Source organism: Mercenaria mercenaria, chromosome 17 (genome assembly GCF_021730395.1).
Source record: "Mercenaria mercenaria strain notata chromosome 17, MADL_Memer_1, whole genome shotgun sequence".
In the NCBI taxonomy this organism is placed as follows: Eukaryota; Metazoa; Mollusca; class Bivalvia; order Venerida; family Veneridae; genus Mercenaria; species Mercenaria mercenaria.
This window is the reverse complement of record NC_069377.1, coordinates 46,745,344-46,759,805: the sequence shown is the minus strand read 5'-3', so window position 1 is coordinate 46,759,805 and position 14,462 is coordinate 46,745,344. Positions and strand designations below refer to the sequence as shown.

Below are 14,462 nucleotides of genomic sequence, written 5' to 3'. Positions count from 1 at the left end.
AATTTAGGAGTCCAATCGCAAAAATCATTGTTTGCAGTTTAAGAGAACGGTCTTCAGACTTCAGTTTTATTAACCTTAGAAACTGTTGTTGGAGTTTTGTGGTTAGTGTTACTGACGTAGATTCTCTTACGCTTCTCTGTTGTTGGTTCAAAACTCCAAAATGGATGTAGAATACATGTATGTAAGTTGTTCAGCTGAGGAAGATATTGGAAATAATACATGGAGAGGGACCTAGAGTCTTCACCGTGAAATCTAGAAATTCTAGCGTCATTCTGAATGATGCTTTATGCCCAAAATTGGAAGGATATGACATAAAAACCAACAAAGTAAACATTTACCATTTGTCAGACCTAGTTTTCTAAATCGTCTAGTTGCCCCTGCATGTTGACCAAACATTTAGTTGAAAGGTCTGTTGATTAATGTATGAAAAGCATTGGAGAAGATCTATGGTCCAATACTAAGACTAATTAGCAAGTTTAAGTCTCCATTCCTTCAACTAAAATTACTGACAATTTGGAGGAATCTGTTTGATGGGTTATTGGTGGTGACAAAAATTACTTATGAACTATACACATACACAATATAAGGTGATCTGTACATACACAAAACAGGGATTTCTACATACACAACAAAGGCGATTTCTACATACACAACAAAGGCGATTTCTACATACACAACAAAGGCGATTTCTACAAACACTGACAGATAATAATAATGACTTTATTTCAAGAGGCAACAGGGGCATGTCCAGTCTTCCCCCTTGAGTTTCTATAATATGAACAAATATACAGTTACAAAATTGAAAATGGTTAAGAATGTGTACAATGAGAGATTACATAATATTATACAGAAAAGGACATAAGTGTGTAATAACACTGCAAAGAAAGCGAATGAACAGTAATAAATACTACAGACTCGGTAGCAGTTTGTTGCCCACCTAGAGAAGTTTGGATCCCGAGTTAGGTAAAGATTTACTGAGAAATTCAAGTTTAGGATTTTGTACTGTAAGTTGATCTCAATGATCAATTTTCAGTATAAATAAAGAGATCTGCCATATAAACAGGGAGTATAATGTTGAGGGGTTTATAGATTAAATTGTCTCTAGTTCACCAGAGCAGAAAGTGCTCAAGGTGAGCTATTGTGACCGGTTATTGTGCGGCGGTGCGACATGCGTTGTCCTTCCAACATTTGCCTTGTGAACACTAGAGGCCACAGTTGTGACCCAATATTTATGAAACTTGGTCAGAATGTTTGTCTTGATGATCTCTAGGTCAAGTTTGAAACTGGGTCATATGGAGTCAAAAACTAGGTCAGTGGGCCAGATCAAAGGAAAAGCTCGTGAACACTAGAAGCCACAGTTGTGACTCAATCTTTATGAAACTTGGTCAAAATGTTTGTCTATATGAAATTTAGGTCAGGTTTGAATATGGGTCATGTGGGGTTAAAATCTAGGTCACCCAGTCCAATCAAAACAAAAGCTTATGAACACTATAGAGGCAACAGTTGTGCACTCAATCTTTATGAAACTTGGTCAGAATGTTTGTCTTGATGATTTCTTGGTCATGTTAAAAACTGGGTCATTTTGGGTCACTAGGCCAGATCAAAGGAGAATCTTGTTAACACTCTAGAAATCACAAGTTTAAGTTTGAAACTCATGAGAATTAGTCAGAATTTTTGTCTTGATGATCTCTAGGTCAAGTTTGAATCTGGTTCATGTGGGGTCAAAAAATAGGTCAGTTGGCCAGATCAAAGGAAAAGTTTGTTAACACTCTAGAGGCCCCACTTGTTTATGATCTGTAGGTCAAGTTTGAAACTGGGTCATGTGGGGTCAAAAACTAGGTCAGGAGGCCAGATCAACTCAGGTGAGCGACATAGGGTCATCATGGCCCTCTTGTTTTTATTATTGACTTTTTCTAAAAAGAATTTTATTTAGTGTAATTGTAAAAATAAGTAAGTCAGCTGGCATATCAAAGAGGATCCGATGATTTGTAGATGCACAACAAAGGCGATTTGTACATATGCAACAAAGGCAATTTCTGCATCAAAACAAAGTCGAATTCTACATACACAACAAAGGCAATCTCTACATACACAACAATGGCAAATTCTACATACACAACAAAGGCGAATTCTACATACACAAGAAAGGTAATCTCTACATACACAACAATGCGAATCCTACATACACAACAAAGGCAATCTCTACATACACAACAATGACACATTCTACATACACTACAAAGGCAATCTCTACATACACAACAATGGCGAATTCTATATATACAACAAAGGCGAATTCTACATACACAACAAAGGCAATCTCTACATACACAACAATGGCGAATTCTACATACACAAGAAAGGTAATCTCTACATACACAACAATGCGAATTCTACATACACAACAAAGGCAATCTCTACATACACAAAAATGACACATTCTACATACACTACAAAGGCAATCTCTACATACACAACAATGGCGAATTCTATATATACAACAAAGGCGAATTCTACATACACAACAAAGGCAACAATGGTGAATTCTACATACACAACAAAGGCGAATTCTACATACACAGAGGCAATCTCTACTGTTTTGGAGGCCAGAATAATATATTATAGATACTCCAATACCCGAGATTGGCTTGACTCTTTAACGTGCATGATCTAACGTATATATCACAGGGATTTATATCTAATCCAGCCTTTATTTAGAATTGAACTCATGACCGACCGCTTGTGATTAGTGCCCAAATACTGTCATTTATATTGTTTAAATTGATAAGATTATAATAACACAACAGCTGTAAAGGTTTCAAACGTAAATTGTCTTTATTTTCCATCCATACATAATGTAAACTCTAAACATCCCTTTATTTCATTTGCAACTGTAAACACGTAAAGCACACAATAAATCATAATATTCACAAAGAAATTTACATAACTGTCTTAATTAAACAGAGAATAGAACTGTCATTTACACAGAGATAAAACAAATTTTTTGCACAAATATTCTTTTTTTTTCTATTTTTTTTTATCGTATGTCGCGTTCTGCAGAGAACATTTTCTATTTATTGGGACCTACCCAGCAAACACTAGTATATTGGAACGACATAGGGCCGACATTCAGCTGATATATGTCGAAAACTATGCCAGACTGATACTGCGTAAATTGAGGTGAAGCCCAATCTGAAATTCGCTTCGGTCCTATGTCGGCTACTAGTATATATGCAATGTTTGCTGGGTATACTGGTATAAAATGTCTTTAAATTGCGTTAATTTAGGGCAAATGAAAATTTGAACAATCTTAAAAGTCTAAAGTACCGACTCGTAATAGTACTGAATACAGTGTTCTAAGTCTTAAACCAATCGCGGATTATTGTAGCTGACTTGCATCTCACTGTTCGAAATGATAGAAAATGTCATTACAGGGAGATACAAGACTGCAGGTAAAAATTACTGCAAGTATTCAGCTGGTGAACCACGAGACAATCTTGTACAATTGGAAAAAGACATTTTTACACTCTGTAAATATTATTCGAAAGGATACAAAAATCATATGCGATAAATATATTAAGCCCTAACCAAAGGGTAGCCTCTACGAGAAAAAAATCTAAATATGTATAATGACAAAAATGCAAAATATACACTGGAAGGAACAAAATAATGCACACATTGAAATACAGATATGGTCACCTCGATATACAAAACATAAAGTGATTTAAGACTATTTTCAGCAGAGGACGGAAATCACTGGTTTGCTTATATTATTGCTTGCTTCACATTATAAGGAACACATTCTTACCATAATCGGTTGTTTGAATATTTTGTTGTTGTTGAGTTGTTTTTTTTTTTCTTTTATAAAAGAAACAAACTCGAAGAAAAGTCATTCTTTGTTCTTATAATTTTGTCGAGTAGAATAAGGTACTGTAAGAAAATGATTTATTAACATAGATACTGGAAAAAATTAACGCTTTTTGCACATAAGAAAGAAACAGGTTTAACGTCATAATAGCTACCGCCTGCCTATCCGTTTACAATTTTATATATGTTTCATCTATTATTATTTTTGAAAGATAAAAATAGAGTCACAATATGTTACATAATAATGTGAATCAAGCATTAGATATGGTGATCAAAACATAATAAACGTTATGTCAATCTCATCAATCTCACAGCCGGCATCGTGTGATACTGTTGCTTTTTATTAATACTTTGCACTTCCCATTTTCGAACTATTCCTGTATGTGTCTGTTCAGTTCAAATCAAGTAAAAATCATTATTATTGACTGTATTACCACCTTTTTTGAAAACATTAAATAGATGCTAGTTTAGGCAAAAAATGCCGAGAAAACTAAAAAAATAAAAATAAAAAATCACACGATAAGTTCTTCAGTTCTGGTTCAAAATTTGGGTTGGGTATTGGGGCAGCAAACATATTCTAATGCAGATCCATTGTGGCCTCTATAGGGATGCAGATCATTCTTCGTCCGCTAGCGGAAGTAAGTGTTATATAAAGTTTTCCGTGACTTTTCCCACAGAACTAAACAGTTGGAATGTACATATTCATCACGGAAATTCTCAACAGTCAAAAAATTCTAAATTTTGCTGAAGCTTTTAGTGTTCATTAAACTCGAAATCTGGAGCATAACAAATTGCAGATGTTGTTTTCTGACCAATGTTTCACTGTTGGATATACGTTTCTACTGTTGTTTATTTCTCCATGGTGAAAACTTGATAGGACCCTTTGGCTTTATTCCTGTTACTTCCTTGAAATGGCCCCTGCAATGTAGAACATGTACCCGTAACGACAATCGGCAATTTCCGTGCATTTACGTATTTTCCGTATAGGATTTCGGCATTCTTTAACAACCGGAGAAGGCCGTCGTATACGGAGAATACGTACAGAAATTGATAATTGTCAATGCGGAACCATTAACTTAAAGGCCAAGGAAAGCCTGAAAATAAGTTAATTTGATATGAAAGCCATCATCAAGCCTTTCATGACGCTGAAAGAATTTTTAAAATCGGGTCATTATTGAAAAAGATATGGCAGTTTGAAATTCAAGAAAATGGCTGATCATGGAGGCAGCCATTTTAGTGCGTTTATGACGTCATTTACACACTGCTGAATTCTTTATTTAGCAAATAACTTTTTAAATAGATTAATTTCATATGTTTCTTGGGTGTAAGATGTGGAACATGGTAATTTCTTTCCTTATAGCTGGAAAATGTAGAGAAATTAATTCAAATACGTATTCAGAAATTTAATAAATCCGCCATTTTGTTTTTTGTTGCCATGGAAACAAAATGGCTGCCATTTTGATCAAATATTTAAATACTCATACCTTTCTCATTTTTAAGTCGATTTTGAAAATTCTTTCTTTTCTTTTAATGATATGGAGTTAAAATATGAACAGCATTGCCTTTCCCTTTAAAAATCAGTATATTTTGTTTTTATACAGATACAAATAGCTTGCACTTGCAGTTAGAGTTTTTGGCACTTGGATAACATTTTGCTAACAATGACAAAATACAAGCTCAGCGAAAAATATTTTTTGCGATCTACAGTTAGCCTACCATCACAGCTCTACACGGCGGAAATAAAAAGGTTGGTCTGTAATTTTCTGGGTTAGTACTGATACTGATAACAGCGAGACCATCTTCATGTGATTTTTTGTAACAATAATTGTGGTTAATACATACATGAAATATACAGAGAACATTCAGTCTTTAAGTTTGTTTCTGTATGTCTGTATCATCTACTACATTTTGTAAGTAGGCATTATGTAAATTCCAGCATACGCCGACAGGTATCTCGTGCTGATATACCTGGTAGGCATTAGAAAATATTTATCAATGTTATTTGCCAGGACTTATTACTTTCTTGTAAACTGTTACAGTCAGATGTGCTGATTACAATCTAAGCAGTTTCCTAGAGAGAACTGATAGCAAGTCAGGGATACAAGATCCACCTGATATCTTTACACGACAGTGATAAACTGGAATGTGTAAGAAAAATAGAGACAAAAATATACTGTTTACGTTTTTACCTCTAAACTGACGTCAAATGAATAGAGAAAAGTGTTTTTGTGTGTATTTATTTCTTAAAGGCCTAGATTTTGGCAGTGGGCCAAGGGATTTCTGTCTTCACCTGCACAGTTGGGGGCTAATGACCATCACAGTATGGTTCCAATAAACAAGGGTCATTGTTTATTGGAGAGTCAGTCTACCTTACAAGTGTATCAATTCGTGAGAAGTGGAAACAATGTAATTTACTTTAAATTAAATAATAATTGATAACTTTTAAAGTTATACTAGTCTTTTTTTTTTGCATTTCTATGTGAAGAAAAATATTTTTTAATCAGACACAATAATAAAATAATCAGAAACTTATTTCCACAATAATGAAATAATGAGAAACTTAATACTTAAAGAAATACGCAAGTTTTTATTTTTTCAAATTCTGTCTGGAGAATTGTGATATTTCAGAAAAATGTGACTTTCACTCATCTAATACTTGCAGAATACTGTAAATAATATTTGTCTAAAACTGAAAACAGAATGTGCATTTCAAACTTACAAAGCAAAGCATGAAAAAGTAACTTGGCAACATACTGAAAATGAAAATTGAATATAGATGGAACACAGTAATTTTATATTCAAATAATGTTGATTACATGAATACAAGAAAATCAAAATATTGTTGGTCAGCACAAAGAACTGATAAAGTTTTCACTATACTTGTGTTTTATTATCATTATTATTTTCAATATTATTACTGTATATTTTATCATCCTATATATAATATAATATAATAATAATGATAATAATAATCAATTATTATTATTATTATTATTATTATTACCATTATTATTACATTAAAGTAATAGTTATTATATCATATAATATCAAAATAATAACTTTTATTATTATCATTCCACATTCACTGAAGAAAAATTAATTTCTTTCAACTCCACTGCACACATCTTCATGGTCTAGTTGGGGTCCCTGCTGTGCTAATTGCCCTCTAATCAGTTACTGTTGCATAATCGCTGATAAGCAGCAGATAAGATGGGAGTTGTATATTGGATTTGGGGTGGGAGGGGGGGGGCGGGGGACACTTATTTAGTAGTGAATCTAGGCCTTTAAAACCAAACGTGTATATATAACATTAGATAACCAAGTTCATCATGTTTTGGGTCTATCATGGTCCGTGTTTTGATATGGGTTAGACCTATATGTTTGTTCTAGAGGAACTGCATCTGCAGTTCCAGTGCTAAACATAGGTGTACCTTTGACTACATTATGATTGGAAGATATATGAGCCGCGCCATGAGAAAACCAACATAGTGGCTTTGCGGCCAGCATGGATCCATGCTGTTCGCTAACGGTTTCTCTAATTGCAGTACGCTTTAAAAGCGAACAGCGTGGATCCTGACCAGACTGGTCTGGATCCATGCTGGTCGCAAACCCACATTGTTGGTTTTCTCATGGCGCGGCTCAAATGGATCTTCAAAATAAATATCTGGTCGTTATTTAATGGTGCAAATGATAAGAGTTTATTATACTTTAGTCCCGCCAATGCAATTACTGTAAGTGTAGTCTTATTAGATTATCGAACTAAAAAGTGAGAAAGTAGTGGTTACACTCATCGTTTATTTTGCATTTATCACTTCTATTGCTTCGGAAGCCGTGATTATAGTAATTCATGTAAAAGTTTGAGAAAACTGCAATACCATAAAGGCTTTCCTAGGCTTTTCTGAATTAGTTTGAACAACTTACTGTAGCACTGTGAGCTGTAGATGGTTTCCGGCACTTTTTATGAGCTGATGGGCCTGCATATGTGTCAGATTATCTGCGCTGGTTCCCCCGATAGCCTTGATTCCATCACCACTGTTAACGTACCCGGCTGCTGGCGAGTTTGGGTCAACCTGAAGATTAAATTTTATTCTACATCATTTGATAAATTATATAGAAATTACATTATACACCTTCTAAGCTGAATAAAGCGACAACGTCGGTAAATTGTCCTTTTTTCGGCTAAATTAAAGCACAATATAATATGATGCCAGACACGATTGATGCTATGACTTGTATACCTTGATTAAATCTTATTCTAAATCGAATTAATACGTCTAGACATTATTGCCTAACACGAACATCCTTGAAAATTAAGCAATTAAAATGTCTTATAATAAAAAAAATGCCATGAGACCATAAAAGCCTGGCTGGTTTATTGGTAAAAATATATTAGTTTTTTTTCACAATCTGTGGTAGTGAACATGTCTAGACTTTCAACAGTCTGTCTATATTTTTTCATATTTTCATATTTCTGCCAATGAGACTTTTTCTTGGCTCATTCGTTAAAGTCGAGAGATAATGTTCAGAAAGTGTTATTAAAAAGGATCTTTTGGCAGGGAGATTTATTTTTTAAAAATAAAACGGCTGATGTCAGTCTGTCCTTGATCTTATCTTGTGATGAAATTAAAGATCAATGAACAGAAGTAAATGGTTTATATTGATATAGTATGATAGATCCTTTGTGTCTCTGTTATGATGGCACTGTGTACATGCACGCATTCTCTGCAATTATCAGTGCACCTGCTAGTAGAGTTATCAGTGTACGATACTCAATGAGCAATTAGATAAACGCTAATTGAACTTGATTACTACATTTTCTATTAGCTGAGCTACCTACTGTTTTATGTATGAATTACTGCTGAATATCCTAACTTCTGCAGCGTTTACCTTCAGAGACCACTGCATATAAAATAGGTGATAGCTAAGTATTTTTACGAGTCTTTAAATGAATGCTGCATCCGTGCATGTCCAAAGTTAAATATCTTTTGCGCAACCCTTTTTGATCATGTTAACTCTTCTCGAAAACTATCAAAGCTGTCTGTAGACCACTTAATCGTCATTCATCATTATTAGATGAGAAAGTGGACCAAGAACCATAACTCGGAGAATTATTTCCATGCTTGAAATTTGTATTTCTGGATTATTCTTTTTGGACGAAGTTTATTTTTAGATTTTACTTCAAATATAGAAAATCCTTTTCAAATGTATAAATTTATATAGTGAGTAAGCAAAAAAAAAAATGACTCTGTTTGGGATTTTGTACTAAAGATTTGTATTTCTTGGGTAAAGTTTTGGTTTATCTTGTTTTCGAACATGAAACCACTGATTTGGTATAACATGTTTTTTTTTTCAGCATTTGGCCTAAAAAAAATTCTTTGTTTCCGGTAACATGCTAAAAAAAATTAGGGTAGGTAGGTCGGAATGTTTTTTTTTTTTTGGAAATTGTTTTTATTAAGGGAGACTTTTCGGAAATTATTTTTTTGTCAAAAAATGATTACAAATAAGGGGGTTATGCCTTTAGAGCATCAGTAAGTTGATTTCTAACATCACTGGCCATGTTTAAAGCATAAAAAGTGCAGTTTTGCATCTTTTTGTTAAAAAGTTGAAAAAAATATTCTCCAAGGCCATAAAAACATTTAGGGTCGGGCCAAAAATTAAGGGTAGGTCGGGATACCGGAAACAAACAATTTTTTTACGCCTAATAAATTCGTATTTTTCAGGTTGTATTTCTAACTTAACTTCTGTTGTGTTTTTTTTTTTTCGCCTGCTTTTCTCAAAATGTAACATGATACACCTGTTCACTCTCATATTAAAGGACCATTTGTTTCGTGATTGGATTATGGACCTCTTTAATCAACTGCTAACTTCGAACACCGGTCACCTCTGACTTCTCTTCAAAGTCTTGGGCTACTTAAGTAACCGTTTTTTTTTTGTCGGACTCGTATCTACGCGGTCAGATAGGGTAAGTCTATATTTCCTTGCCTTACTGGTTCAAACGTTACGGACTAAACATGGTTAAAATCATATTTTCAACAGCGAACGCTGCCATGCAGTCACCTTACATAATAATAATAATAATAATAATAATAATAATAATAATAATAATAATATCAATAATAATAATAACTTTATTTAAAGAGGATAACATATTTGGCTATAGCCAGCCTAACACATGGTCCTCTAACGTAATAACATTCATCCTAAGTATGTAACATAAATTGAAATAACGTATTATGAACAAATTGATCCTTAGTGGTATAAACAGTATATAGTAAAATATAACTTTCTGGGGCTACCCGAGGGCTACACAAGGTGCCTTATCTTGACCAGAATCTATATATCTACGTATATTACGGTGGAGAAAAAAAACACGAAATTTCGAAACAGTTACTCAAAATTTCGAGCAAGTATCTTAAAATTTCGAGTTAATAAAATAACATACACCTGGCACTAAGGTAAGGTACCGACCGTATCTTTATGAAATTTGTACATGAAGTTATTCATTACTTTTAGGTCAAACTAATAGAACTGCCAGATTTTACACATTTTGAAGAAAAATGCACTTTCACAGCATAACTACTTTTGGCCTTAACACGTGCCTGAGATATATACATAACTCTGATGAACGTTTGATATATCATGCACTTGCAACTCTCACAATCTGTCAACACTTCGCAAATGATCCGCTGATAGATTTACAAAATTGCTAAAACAATAAAAATAAATAAAACATAACTTATATTCTCCCAGTTTACAGACTTTAGTGAATCACAGGGGCGTACTAAAAGAAAAAAGAAAACAGTACGTTGTTGTGAGAATAAAATAATTTCGACTATCAGCAATACATTGATCCTATATATAATATGTTAAAGAGACAAGGCCCCGGATGATGTCTTCTTTCTAGAAAAAAAAACTACTTTCATTTGTTAGTATTTTTACGTACAAGAATAAAACAAAGCAACACATTTGAGTTCTTGCAGAATTCATTTATATAAAACGCTCAAATATTATATGCATTCTAAAGAAAAAACATTTTTTTTGGCGTCAGCCACGCTGTAAAATTTGATTGACAATAGCTGTACTTTATTATAAAACATGGACATAAATATTCATCAATAAGTTTTGATACATTGTATGCATTTCAACGTCAGACTGCCTGAATGCGTGTCCCTTTAACCAGGTTTGGTATATTGATGGTAGTGCTTCCAGCTGACTGCTAATGGTGTTGGCATTACGGAAACATGTTTTCTAGATGAGTTAGTCTTGAACAGGTATTTTGGTAGTAACTGATGATATCTTGCCAATGTATATATGAGCCGCGCCATGAGAAAACCAACATAGTGGGTTTGCGACCAGCATGGATCCAGACCAGCCTGCGCATCCGCGCAGTCTGGTCAGGATCCATGCTATTCGCTAACAGTTTCTCTAATTCCAATAGGCTTTGAAAGCGAACAGCATGGATCCTGACCAGACTGCGCGGATGCGCAGGCTGGTCTAGATCCATGCTGGTCGCAAACCCACTATGTTGGTTTTCTCATGGCGCGGCTCATATGTAGTTGTCAGACAATAGGTAGTTCTGGGTAAGTTTTCAAGAACCTGATATTAGTGATAAAATTAGTAGCAGTGCTACCATATGGCTCTTCCATGTAATCTCGTATTGTGTTTTTTGTGTTTTAGTCTTTACCAATTAGTATCATCTCATTAGAGGTTATTACAGTACATCAAGTATTGTTATATATTATTACATGACTCATTATAAAAACGCCGGTACATAGTATGCATATGTTATTACATGACATTTCACATTTTTAAGGGATTGACCCATTAGTAAACATGTGCTCAATATAGACAACTAGTTCTCTTTAAGTGGTCAATGGTTAAAATTATTCAACCAAGGAAAACGACTATTGACCCTTTAATATCAGAACACTTAGACATTGAGGGCATCAGTTCATATTTCAGGTGCCAATAGTCATATTGGAAGAAATAAGCAGTTACTAGCTCATTTCAAATGATTTTGCAGAACAAACTTTTTTACATTCGAAGTTGTCAAAATTTATGTCGAATCCATGACATTTGTGTTTCTACCAATTTTTGATGGTTGGATGACATCACTGTCTGCTCTGTGTATTTTTTTCTGTGGATTTCTCCAAAACTAGCAACATTTTGATATATATCCATTATTTTGACAAATTATCAAAGCCGAAAGATTTTCACCATGTAAATTCTCTGATATTTTATTTATTTTCACAATATAATATTCATGCAGTCAAACCCGCATAATAGCCTCACAAGTTCCCTAGATAAAATTGACACCGAACATCTGTAACCTTGGACACTTTTGAAATAAAAATGCTAAAACATACACCATGACTTTCTCGCAATTTATATTTTCCCCTTAATTTCATATGCATTATCTTGAATGTACGGTTAAAATTTTCAATAAAATATCGTTTTGGGACGTAAAACATGACAACTTACCTTCTTTATTTGTAATGGTACCCTAAAATCACGACCCCCACAGATCTTCATACCCCATGGTTGGTTTATAGACTGCCTTGATAAATTCACCGTCGTCATTTTCCTATTTCTTTTCGCTAAGTATACTCCCAACAGTGGAATTCAATCTTGTCAATTCGGATTTTTTCACTATCTCCGAGAAACGTTTCCACAAATTACAATAAAATTCAATCTTCTAAATATATTTCCACAATACTCCAATTTTTATTATGTTTACAAAATTCCAAAAATCTTTTATCACCTGGCGCAGGTGGTATATGCTATCGTTTTCTGCCGATTCCACCAAAAACCTGGAGAAATGATATTCGTTCTCTACACACTGGTTACACCATGCACCAGTTATACCCAGGTAAAGAGAAAATTGTAAATGAAGCTGAGAAAACAATAAGACTGAGTGAGGTACTAGTTTATGTATTTTCCAGGTATGTTTGGCTTCAAGACATATGCCAAATTATTCCCACACTTCATTCCGTTTGATAGAACAGTCACTTCTGGAATGTTATTTATAGATTTGTATATTGCTTCATACAGAATTTAGGTAAATACTTCATATAATGCGCAAATAATATCTTCTAACAAATTTGTTTGCGCAAAACGAGATGTCAGTTTTATCAATTTTTGTTTAAGGGAAAACACACTAAATTGTTTGTGTAAACTCTGTGAGAAACTCGGCCTTCATCAGATATGTATAACGAGAGAAAAGCTTTTTTGTTATATATTATTGAAGTAGCATTTGAAAGCTGTTCGTGGATACGTTGTTAGTTCTTTTTTTTTACAGAAAAGAAAGAAGAGACACTAAAGCGAGTCGGACGAAAGAAGACAACGATTCTATGTCGTATTCATAAATATGCTAAACCATGATTTCTTTTAACAGGGCCTTCATAATTATCTTGAATTATCCAATATTTTGTGGTGATTAGATATTCTTTATCGTAAAAATTTTATGACGCATTCTAGCCTCTATTTCATTGCCAGTCAAACAAAGAAGAATGTCATGCTATGTATATTCTGCGATTAATAACGTTTGACGTAAGGGAGCATTATGACGTCAAATTGCCGCATGACGTCAGGTTCATTAGTACCCTGATAAATGAAGTCCAGCAACGTTTCAATGGGTATGTAAGTATGAAGACAATCAAGGCCTTCCTATGGTTTAATGTCTAGTTTTCAGATCCAATGTTGAATTTCGTGCATCTGAACTCTGAACCGTGAAAAACGTTTACATTTCAAAAAATAAGAGATAAGCATCCGCATTGTCACATATTTATGTCCAAGTTTCTTTTAATACCTGATTCCTCCTATAATTTTCATACTATAGCGTAATGGGCATATACTGCATACTTCAAGGATTCAAATCTCGCCACATTAGAATGCGATCACTGAATATGGCGCTAAAAGGATTCCGTTCTTTTTTGTTGTCTGGCGTTCCGCCTTACTTGTATTTGAATTTGCGTGAAATGTAAAATATATCTGGACTTTCAATACCATGGGACGAAAACAGATTCGTAATTTGTCTGAAAGAATCATTTTTCTTCCTGACAGACGCGCTGTTTTACCAGGTTTTGGCAATGTTCAATGTCGGGATAATCCCTTCAGTTATGTCTCGAGTTTGAATTCAAATCTGTCTCGAGTTTGAATTCAAATCAAACTTTATGAATAAACTATTTACCTTGTTCATTGAAATAACCAATTCTTTAAACATAAGAAAGGCACAACACGTAGTGCATGGGTAGAATGTTGGACTCTTGAGCTTTAGGTGGTATGTTCGAATTCCGGTAACGGTGGAATTTTATCATCAATCCCTTATCAAAGCATTAGAACTGGTAAGATACCTAGAACGTAGTCGCTGTAGGAAGTTTTTTTTTTCTAAATTCGCTGTAAATTTAAGATAAACTACTTAAGGACCCAGCACGGCCTACTTTTCCTCATCAAAATTATTATAGTGTCATTTTGTAGAAGTAATTTTTTTTTCTTTAATTACAATCATGGAAACACAATAGAACACGCATAGATCGTTTTTGCGCAACTTTCGCTTCTGCCAGTTCTTTAATAGTTTAATGCACAGTATTGTACAT

General features: G+C 34.0%; 1 protein-coding gene across 1 annotated transcript; it reads right to left on the bottom strand.

Annotated features, from left to right (window-relative positions):
* Window positions 1-2,812: 2,812 nt before the first annotated feature.
* LOC123536239 (PDZ and LIM domain protein 1-like) lies at window positions 2,813-12,855 on the bottom strand. The gene is made up of 3 exons (XM_045319233.2): window positions 12,349-12,855; window positions 7,789-7,937; window positions 2,813-4,785 (listed from the first exon to the last, which is right to left on the bottom strand). The coding sequence occupies exons 1-3, from the start codon at window positions 12,445-12,447 to the stop codon at window positions 4,707-4,709; spliced, it is 327 nt and encodes a 108-aa protein (XP_045175168.1). The 5' UTR covers window positions 12,448-12,855; the 3' UTR covers window positions 2,813-4,706.
* Between the last annotated feature and the right edge of the window lie 1,607 nt (window positions 12,856-14,462).